The 10,997-nt window shown below is 45.4% G+C and overlaps 1 protein-coding gene across 1 annotated transcript in view; it reads right to left on the reverse strand.

Moving 5' to 3' along the window:
• Positions 1-1,502: 1,502 nt before the first annotated feature.
• Positions 1,503-10,997, reverse strand: part of MAN1C1 (mannosidase alpha class 1C member 1) — a 216,656-nt gene continuing 207,161 nt past the window's right edge. Inside the window, exons 10-12 of the mRNA XM_069079049.1 lie at positions 6,490-6,662; positions 4,275-4,390; positions 1,503-2,355 (exon numbers count right to left, since the gene is read on the reverse strand). Of these exons, the coding sequence (XP_068935150.1) occupies positions 2,238-2,355; positions 4,275-4,390; positions 6,490-6,662 (407 nt within the window). The 3' untranslated portion in view covers positions 1,503-2,237. The remainder of the gene's footprint in view (positions 2,356-4,274; positions 4,391-6,489; positions 6,663-10,997) is intronic.

Here is a 10,997-nt window from a genome sequence, read left to right on the forward strand (position 1 = left end):
GGACTTTGCAGATCGTCTAAGGGAGTCAGTATACTCCCAGGATCTTAGAAGTAGAATGGTCCTTAGAAACCACTGGCTCCAACCTGCTTATTTTATAAAGGAAACTGGGGCACGGGTTGACCTTCCCCAAGTCATTCAGGTAGTAAAGGGCACCACTGTCAGAAAGCATATGAACCATTTTGCATCAATATTGCCTCACTTCTCTACAGAGAAGGGGAATCATGGGATTAAAAGTCTAGAGCCCAAAGGGGAAGTATGTTTCTCCATTTCTATGCTAGTCATTGGATTTGGAGACTGGCTACCTTATAGTATTTTCCCTCCTGGTACAAAAATTTTTGGGGCAGCTAAGTGGAGCAGTGGATAGAGTGCTGGGTCTGGACTCGAGGAGACCTGAGTTCAAATCCAGCTTCACATATTAACTGTGTGACCCTGGGCAAGTCACTTAAGCCTGATTGCCTCAGTTTCCTTATCTGAAAAATGAGCTGGGGAAGGAAAGGACACATCACTCCAGTATCTTTGCCAAGAAAACCCCAAATGGCATCATGAAGGGTCAGACACAACTGAAACAACTCAACCACCATAAAGCTAGGTAGCACTGGGCCATTAAATATTCACAAAAACCGGAGTTCAAATCCAGCCTCAGATACTTACTAGCTGGGTGACCTTGGGCAAGTCACTTGATCTCTGTTTACATAACTTTTCTTCTTTGTAAAATGGAGGATAATAATAGCACCACCTCCCACAATTACTGTGAAGATCAGATGAGATAATATTGTGCTTAGCACAATACCTGGCATATAGTAAGCATAATTTAAACGTTAGCTATTATTATTATTTTTTAAAGCAATCGGGGTTAAGTATCTTGCTCAAGGTTACACAGCCAGTTATTTCTGGGTGTGGTGCTGAGTATCTGAGCCCAGATTTGATCCCCAGGTCATCCTGACACTGGAGCCGGTGCTCTTACTCGCTGAGCCACCTGGCCGCCCCTATTATTATTATTTACACAACTGCAGGCCTTGTTCACCTGGTTCTACTTCTTCCCTTGGCATTATTTTCTACCAGTTATCTCAGGTTTCTCTGCGTTCTTTTCACTGGTCATTTTTTAGAGTGTAATAAGATACTTTATACCCAGATGCCATACTTTGTTCAGTCATTCCCCATCTGATGGGCTTACTGAGATGGTCCCTGTGCCTCATCTAGCACAGCTGTGCAGCCGCTATACTCTCCCATGTCTAAAACGCCCATCTTCCTTGCCTCGCTCTGTACCCTTCGAGGCTCAGCCTAAGCATCACCCACTAAAAGAGGCCTCCCCTGATCCCCCAATAGCTAGTGCTCCCCCCAAAACCTACTTGGCATTTTTTTTTGCAGAGGGGCATGCTGGTCTCAGAGTCAGGAAGGCTCACTGGCTGAGACTTTGAGAATCCACGCTTACCTCCCTGCTATCACGGGGTGTCAAAAAAAGACGTCCTTGGAGGTCACTGATCACACACTTGCTAAAAGCATTTCTTAAATCAATTTTTATTGCAGACAATAATACAGCATGGGGTTCCCTGGGCCTCGATGCTGGATAATCGACCCACCCATGGTCCATGTTTCACAAGCTCATTTATTCTGGTTCATGGGTAGCAGAGAAGAGAAGGCCAGTGATTGACAACACTCTTTCACCTTGAGGAGCAGAGGCAGCCTCTCTCCCCAGATCTGAGAGCCAGATGACATGAATGGAAATTAATGGTAAATGGTGGGTAAAAAGCACAGAAAATATACAAAATGGGGCCAAGATGGAAGAAGAGAGTGTCTGACTCAGTTTATCATGATGACATTACATAAGAAAGCACATCATATTGAAAACAGTGATTATAAATGGGAATCAAATCCAACTGCATAGAAAAAAAAGGTAAAACAAGATAGAATGGGAGGGAGGGGAGAAGGGCCCTCTCTCATAGTCAGCTTCTCCTCCCTCTGGCCCCTGGAATTAAAAGTCAGTGGGTTTCATAGAAATTCTCTGTAGAAAGGAATGTCCATGGTCTGTGTACTGGATGGCCTTTGACCAAGGTCTTGCCTCGAGGTTGGCGTGGTTCCTCATAGAGGAAAAGAAAGGTGCCTATCCAAGGAATTTGCCCCACCCAATGTCTGTCTGAGTTGGTAACGTGGGCCTGACTCTTCCTTGAATAGCAGATCTTGTTGGTGGGGATGCCCAGACCCTGGAAGCAAAGATGGTGGCTGTCCAGAGGCGGGGGCTAGTGGGCTCTGACTGAACTGTGTATGTGGCCCACTGGGAGTGGGTGGGCTTCTGTGTTGAACACCCAGTCTTCCAAGGAGAGGAGATCATCTTCAGAGAACAGTAAATAGAGGTACCTGTATACCATTGAGATGAATGGAAAGAGAGTGTTAATTGTTCATCCTGGAAGAATGGGTGCTACAAATCCCCTGAATCCCACCAGTAGCAGAGGCATTGAGAACTGGCTAGACCAGCACGATGGCTAGAAGTCAGGAGGCAGGCTATAGTCCGACAAGCCAAGTGACCTCTGAGCAAACCACCTTCCCCCTCAGTTTCCTTATCTGTAAAGCAGAGACAAGAACTTGGACTTTGCGTCTTTCCCAGGTTTGTTGGCTGGGATCAAATAAGCTCGTGGATATAAAAGTGCATTGGAAAATGGAAATTGTTGTCTAGAGGTAAAGGAGTGTCACCATTTGTAGGCCCAGGGCTGAAAATATGGGGAGCTTATGGACATGGCAAAGGTGTCCAACTATTCTAAAAGATACTTAGAAACTATGTCTCCTAGGTCCCCAGGGGCACTACTCCCCATCATATCTTCCCCAGACAGAAAGAAAACTATGGGCCAGGCCTCCCCATCCAGGCTAGAATTAAAGACAACCAGGTTCCCCAAAGTCAACATTCCCAGCATCCCAAGTCCACTCCACAGCTATATTTCCTAGGCTAGGGAATTCTCATCTCACTCTGGGATCACTGACCTAATCTCCTCCTGACTTCCAACTTCCCTATTCCAGTCTATGAGATTTATTTTCTTATGATATGGCTTTAATTATAGAATCACAAAATGCCAAGAGTTGGAAAGGACCTGAGAGGCCATCTAGTCCCTTGAGCATTGTACTTGGAGTTGGGAAGGCCCTTGATTCAACTTCCATTTCAGACATTTACCTGGATCACTCTGGACTCAATTTTGGGAGGCCCTAGACAGGTGGTCAGGGTGGCAGAATATTAGAGCCTTTGTAAATCATCTAGTCTAATCCCATCATTTTACAGATGGGGAAACTGAGACTCAGAGAGCTCTACTGGCAGCTGGTGCTACAAGAAACTACCACCAGTGAAAGTATACATTATATATATGTGTGTGTGTATGTGTATATGTATGTATGTACATATGTATATGTAGGTATGCATAGGTCATAAATCCCTTCCTTCAGCCCCCTAACAAAGTAATGACTAAGGAAAAGCCCCATCCTCCTTTCCCAATCCCACCACAGGCTACCTGCTGCCTTCTGGTGACTTTTTCCCCCCTTTAAGATTGCTCTGGGTATTCATTTCAACCCAATTTTACTTTCTTAAAATGCAGGGGGAAAGGGAGGGAGGAAAGAACCCACTTTTTTTTTTTTGCTTTTTTTTTTTGGAGGGCAATTGGGGTTAAGTAACTTGGCCAAGGTTACACAGCTAGTCTTTTTGTGTGGGTGTTGAGTGTCTGAGGCCGGAACCGAACTCAGGTCCTCCTGACTCCGGGGCCAGCGCTTTACTCACTGTGCCACCTAGCTGCCCCTAGGGCCCACTTTTAACTAGCACTTCTGGCATAGGAGGGGGACCTCAAACTTGGGGACAGAGGGAGCTGTCTGTCAGACCTCAGGACACAAGAAAAGGAGGGTGGAGGGAGTGGAGAGAGCCTGAGACATCATCTCCTTGAAAGAAAACAGAGACCCTAAGAAGCCCAGGGCACCACGAAGCTGCTCCCAGGAAAGACAGAGCAGGGAGGAAGCAAACTGTGGTCAGTCTGGAGAAACTCAGCAGAGGTATGGAGGGTAGAGATCCATCCATTTTAAAGACTTCTTCCTGCTAAGTAGACACTAATTCAGTTGTTTTCAAAGCCTAGAGTTGGGTGTTGTCAGCACCCTGGGATCAAAGTTCCTGTGGTCTTGGCCTCCTTATGGCTTTGAGAGAAAGGAACTCCGTGTAATTTGCCCCAAGTCCCAACTGTCCTTGAGCAAACATCTTTGGTTTCTCTTGGAGAGAAAGAAGGAATGTCTTCCAAAAAGTCTGGACTTACTTTAACGTCTCTGCCAGGAAAAAACTTTGTTGCATGTTATCGTGCTCGGGAAACATAGTATAAACATTTCGGATCCCGGAGAAGCCTGTTTCTGTCCGACAGTACTTTTCTAGGGCCTAGAAAAAAGGAAGGGAATAATTAGCCTGTCATAAGTAGTGGAGAGTGAAAGCCCTGGGATAGGGACTGGGAGCAGAGGTGGGTCCGGCCCTACAAGGGTTATTTGATCAGAAAATCTCTTCAACTGATGAGGCAGATAAAGATATCAAAGAGGACGAGGCTATCAGACATTCACATTGAACTTCAAGTTTGGAAAGCACTATAGAGTCCCAAGGGTCCTTGGAGATACCTTACCTTCATTTTACAGGAGGGGAAATCAAGGCCTGTAGAGGGTAGGTGATTTCTCTAAAGTCACATGTCAAGTTAATTTAAATTTGAACACAGGGCTTCCCATTATGCCTGCTGCCTCAAGTCTTATCTGAAGTGACCTTACCATTCAAGGAAAATACTACCAAAGCAATTAACAGATGGGATTACCTGTCTTCCAGTTTCAACCAGTAGGCAAGGTTTCTCTGCTTCCCCACTCTTGCTGTTCTTCCCACTCCTCAGTTTAGGGTCTGCTCCTCCTGCTCCCTTTTCTCCCAGGTCACCCAGGACCCCTTTTTGCCATTTCTACACGTCTATGCTGAACACTTAAAATGACCTGTCTTTCAGTATTTCTGGGCCAGGTTTCCTATGTCTGATGGGATCAATCAATCAAGCATTTATGAAGGTTTACTATGTGTCAGGCACTAGGTTAGATCTCGGGAATACAAAGACAAAAGTAAAACAACATTAGCCTTTGAGGAACTGACATTCTGCTTGGGGAAACCACATGTGGGCCTTCTAGGTCCAAAGAGAACAGACTGAATCCCTCCTCCATATAAGAGTCTTTTAAATACTTGAAGAAAATGATCATGGCCCACCTCCAGCTCTAGCCTTCTCTTCTCCAGGGTAAACATGAATGGCTCCTTTAATTGATTCTCAAGTCACTTCACCATTCCAGCCACCCTCCTCTGGACTTAGCAATGATGTAATGCAAATAAGACTGAGAACTGCAGGGGCAAGATCTGTGGCCCCATACCAGATCGACTCTGCCCTGCCTTAATGACTTCAGGGGTGCTGCCAGTAAAAGTGCACTTGCTGGGATATGTCTTTCAGCTCTGGTTGAGTCAAAGGCCAGGAAGGTCTTGCTTAAAAAATAACCATGGTGATGATGACAGCAATAACCCCAATCCCTATAGTGCTTTAATAAGGTTTACAAAGGACCTTCCTCTCAACACTCTTTTGATGTTGTCAGGGTGAATATTATTATCCCCATTTCACAGAAGATGAAAGCGAGGCCCAAGAGAGCATGCAGGTGTTGAAGGGCCAGGGTTGCCCAGTTGACAAATGTTAGAAGGGGAATCTAAGCCCAGAAGTCCTGATACCCAGATCAGCACAGTTTTCCCCACACTAATCACTCAATGGGAAGAGTAACAGCTACAATTTCTACAGTACTTTAAGGTTTCTAAAATGCTTTGCTCACAACCCAATGAGGCAAGAAGTATATGTTTTATGGAGAAGAAAAGTGGCTCCAAGAAGGGGAGTTAAGCTACCCAAGGTCACTCGGCTCAGAAACAGCAGAACTCGTGACTCTCCAACCCAGCGCATTCCAACTCTGAGGCAGACGGTGGAGAGAATGCTGGGCTTGGAGTCAGGAAAACCTGAGTTCAAATCCAACCTCAAACACTTCCTAGCTGGGTGATATTGAGCAAACCACTCGAACAGAGGATAAGAAGAATATGCTCCTCTCCTACCAGTGTGTCTTGGGCCTTTAGGAAACTGTGAGTATCTACTATCCAATGATCTACCTTCCTTTATTCCCTTCTTGTCTTCTTTTAATTTTTTTTCCTTTTTTTATTGTGAATTTAATAATCAATTAACATAAACAATTCATTATTTGAATATTCAACTGTGAACTTTTGTTTATGTTATAGAAAAGTTATATACATGTACTTATAAATAAAAGTTATATAAAACAACTTTTGCTTACATGTCAAAAGTCTCTGGGAAGTCACAAAAGGTAGCAGCAAGATTGCCCCTGTCCTGTCTCCTGCCACAGGTGAAACCTGCAGGTGTGGAGCTGGGGTAGATCACACCTTTCCATGAGCACTCACAGCTTTGGCTCTGCCCTTACCTCAACAACTTCCCAGCCCCATTGGCGGTACTTGGGGTCATGAGTCAGGCGCCACATGTACATGTAACTTTCCACCACCTCTGGCCGCAGGATGTAGTAGCTCTCACTCGGGCTAGATGTTGTGGCTTCACTTCCGAAATCAAACCAAAACACCTCCGGTCCCAGCTTAGTGTCTGAGGGGACAATCAATCACAGTCACTCACCTTGTCATCCAAGGATCCTAGTCCCTGACTCTCTGAGTGCAGGAGACCTCAGAGACCACCCAGCCCAGCCTTCATGTGAACGAGAGGCCCTCTCTCTAACACACTCCACAGAGGGCCATCCTGCCTTTGCCTGAAGATCTCAGGGGAGCCTGCTACTGCTCTGGCTAGCCCATCCTACCCATGTACAGCTCACGATTAGGAAATGTAGACATCAAGCCCAAACTGTTCCCTTGGCAACTCTCACTCGAGGCTCAGGTTCTGCCCTCTGGCCAAGCCAAACAAATCCAAATCCCTCCTCAAAGTCTTGAAGACAAACAGCTCCCTTGGCCCATCCTGAACTCTCTCTCCCCCCTCCTCCCCCACCCCCTGCCCCCGCCAGTATTTTCTTCTCAATTCAATTCAGCAGAGAATTTGTTCAGATGAAGGCAAAGGCTCATAGGTAAGGAAGGAACTCTGGATTTGGAGTCAGAAGCCTGGGGTGGGGGGTGGGCGGGGCGCTCCATGCCCGGTTAATTCTGCTCCCTTCTAGCCATGTGATTTTGGGCAGTCTTTTCCTTCTCTGGGTCTCCAGGACATCTTCTGTAAAATGGGGGGGGGGGCAGACGAGATGATGCTATCAGCTGGCATTTCTACAGTGCTCCAAGGTTTACTAGTTACTTCACTATCCTTCCCATAGCCCTGTGAGACAGGCAGTGCAGACATCACCTTTCCCATTTTACATCTGAGGAGACTGAGGCTCAGATAAGGGAAGTGACTCACCCAGGGTGATTTGACAGCTAGTCTGTTTGCAATGTACTCTTCTCTGAAGTTCTTTCAAGCTCTAAATCCTATGATTCTTTTGCCGGGAGAGTAATCAAATGAATTGCCAGTAATCAAATGAGTTAATGAATGAAAAAATAGTTATAAAAAGCTAATTTTGTGTCAATAATAATAACTAACATTTATATAGTGCTTACTATGTGCCAGGCTTTACAATGATCTCATTTGATCCTCACACCAATCCTGGGAGGTAGGGGCTTCTGTGATCATTTTACAGATGAGGAAACTGAGGCAAGCAGAGGTGAAGTGACTTGTCCAAGGTCACACAGCTAGTAAGTTTCTGAGGTTGGATTTGAATTCAGGTCTTCCTGACTCTAGGCCTGGTATTTTCTCTACTGTACCACCATCCCAAGCACTGGGAATATTAATACAAAATAATATGAAGCAATGAAAGCTTTTGCCCTCAAGGAACCTATATCATTTAAAAAAATTAATTAAAAACATGTATAATCAAGGAAACACATTCCTTCATTAGCCATGATAAATATACACATACGTACTCATACACACATGTATGTGCATGTATATGTGTATGTGCATGCCTCAATCTGTACTCTGTTCCTCACTTCTCTATTAGGTGATAGTCTAATCCAAGGGTGGGGAAGCTGTAGCCTCGAGGTCACATGTGGCCTTCTAGGTTCTTGGGTGCAGCCTTTTGACTGAGTCCAAGTTTTACAGAACAAAACCTTTTATGAAGGGGATTTGTTATGTAAGTTTGGATTCAGTCAAAGGGTCACACTTTCGGCCCTAGAGGGTCACATGTGGTCTTGAGGCCTTAGGTACACCACCCCTGGGTACTGTTTCTCACTTCTCTATTAAGTGATGGGTAGCCGGTTTCATCCTTGGTCCTTTGGAGTGGCGGTCAGTTACTAATTTGATCAGACTTCCCAAGTCTTTCAAAGTTGTCTTTGTAATATTGCTGTTATTGTACAAACTGTTCTCCTGGTTCTTCTCACTTCACTTTGCATCAGTTCATAAAAGTCTTCCAAGGGTTTTCTGAAAGCACCTCCTTCATCACTTCTTATAGCACGATAATATTCTATCACTTTCACATACCATAACTGGCTGAGTTACTGCCTAATTGATGGGCATCCCTTCAGTTTCTAGTTCTTTGCCACCATGAAAGCGTTGCTATCCATGTTTTTGTACATATGGGTCCTTTCCCTTTTTCTTGGATTTCTTTGGGGGTATAGATTTAGCGGTGGTATCACTGGGTCAAAGCATAGGTACAGCTACATAGCTTTGGGAGGATAATCTCAAATTGCTGTCCATAATGGAAGGAGCTTTGGAGGGTGAGACAACATACAAGAAGTATTGGTGCCCAGGATGGTCCTGAAAATAACAGGGACGGTGTGAGAAGCAATCTTGCCAGATTTTAGGTAGAAGGAATAGGATTTCCAAGTGTGAAGATATGGCAGAATTCATCTAGTTTTAACCCTCTTAGTATCACAAAATGTCAGAGGGGAAAGGGGCCTTGGGAAATATTCTGCTCCAACCCTCCCTCTCATTTGCAGATAGGGAAGCTGCGGTGTGAAGAGGGGAGGTGTGGTGTCCTCCAGGCCACAGTGGGATAGCCCAGTGGGGCTGCCCAGATGAGCAGAGGGGTCACTGAGGGGCAATGGCTCTTCCCTTATGTCTGTTAGTAGGCGATGAGGTGGTACTTGACTTTTTCCAACTGTTTCCATTTCTTAGTTTTCAAATTCACTCAAAGCAACATATCATTACTTGAAAATTAGGGGGCCTTCCTTAAGAACCTTGGCAGTAACTCTGGTCTGGGAGATGGGAGTGGAGGCCTGAGAAAGGGATTCAGAAACCTTGGCAACAAGCTTTCACCTTTACCGGTCCTAATAAAAACCCTGTGCTGGTGGCAGAGAACCAAGTAGCCCCAGAACACCAACAAGGACCAATCCCTTATGTACCCTGCCTGCCTTCTGAAACCAACCAATGGAAATGTTTCTCTGGGCTTCAGTCGGGCACTTCTAAGTGCTTGCTATATGGCCCTGGGCAGAGTTCTTCACTTACCAGGGACTCAGATGCTAAACGAGGGGGTTGTATTGGTGATCTTGAAGGCTCATAAACTTCGTGACTCCTCAACTCTACCGTATGAATTAAATCATTTTTAAACCTGCCCCTAAGATGGTTTATGTTTTCTGGAAGGATTAGAATCAAAGCACTCAGAGCTGGAGGGGACCTTAGGATATAGATTGTCTGAGCTGGAAGGGCCCTTAGAACACAGGATGTCAGAACTGGAAGGGCCCTTAGAACACAGGATGTCAGAGCTGGGAAGGCCCTTAGAACACAGGACGTCAGAGCTGGGAGGGCCCTTAGAACACAGGATGTCAGAGCTGGGAGGGCCCTTAGAACATAGAATGTCAGAGCATGGAGTACCCTTAAAACACAGACTGTCAGAGCTGGGGAGAGGGGTGTTCTTTATAGAATAGCAAATCTGGGAAGAGCCTGAGAATACAGAATGTCAGAGCTCAGACAGACCTTAGAACAAAATGTTGGAGCTGGAAAGGATCCAAACATACAGAAGGTCAGAGCGGGAAGAAGCCTTAGAGATGCTCTAGTCCAACCTTCTCATTTTACAGATGAGAAAACTGAGGCTTAGAGAAGTTAGGCATCTAATTCAAAGCTATCCAGTTAGTAGTTGGCAGCAACAGGATCTGAACCCTTGGTCTTCTGACTCTGAGTTCAGTGTTCTTCCCACAACAACTTGCTGACTCTCAGGCTGTGCATCTTTTGTGAAAAATGCAGGTGCACCTGAAATTGAAAGGATCCATTTCTAGTCCAAGGCTCTGCCAGATGAATGGTCCCCATCAGAGCTCCTGAGCTGGGGGGACACTGGCTGCCCTTCTAGAGTTTATGTGGTTAAGGAGGGATAAGGATGAGTGCTCCAGGGAATCATAGGTTTTATTGCTGGGGACATCATTGACAGAGAAAGATGATGAAAGCTTAAGCTTGAGTCTTTGATCTCCTTCAAGTTATAACTGGAGTCTCAGCTATGGCGCCTTGACCTGCCCTTACTGCTGGAGGGAATATCTGCTTACCATTTGCTGTATGTTCAAAGCATTTCTCTAACTATAAACTTTTTCGGGGGGTGGAGAATCAACCTCTTTAATGGACTGGGGAAGGGTGGAAAGGTGGCAAGGACCCCCAGCTAAGAGAAGACATCATTTGTTCATTGGCCTTTCATTTTATCTCAGCTTAGTCAATGAGGTGAGGACTGGGAATGCTCCACCAAGGGGCTTTGGTTTGAAGAGGAGGAATATCCTGGGGGGCTGGTGCTGGGGGCCTTGTAATTCCAGGATGTTGAAAGAAACTCCTTGTGGTTTACAGAGATGTTCCCTGTCTCTTTCTTTCCCTCTTTCTGCTCCTCCCTCTCTTTCTGACCATCTTTCTAACTTCTTCTTCTTCTTCTTCTTCTTCTTCTTCTTCTTCTTCTTCTTCTTCTTCTTCTTCTTCTTCTTCTTCTTCTTCTTCTTC

This window comes from Petaurus breviceps, unplaced genomic scaffold, assembly GCF_028583685.1.
Source record: "Petaurus breviceps papuanus isolate PSGF00001 unplaced genomic scaffold, PetGlider_PUasm1.0 91041, whole genome shotgun sequence".
In the NCBI taxonomy this organism is placed as follows: Eukaryota; Metazoa; Chordata; class Mammalia; order Diprotodontia; family Petauridae; genus Petaurus; species Petaurus breviceps.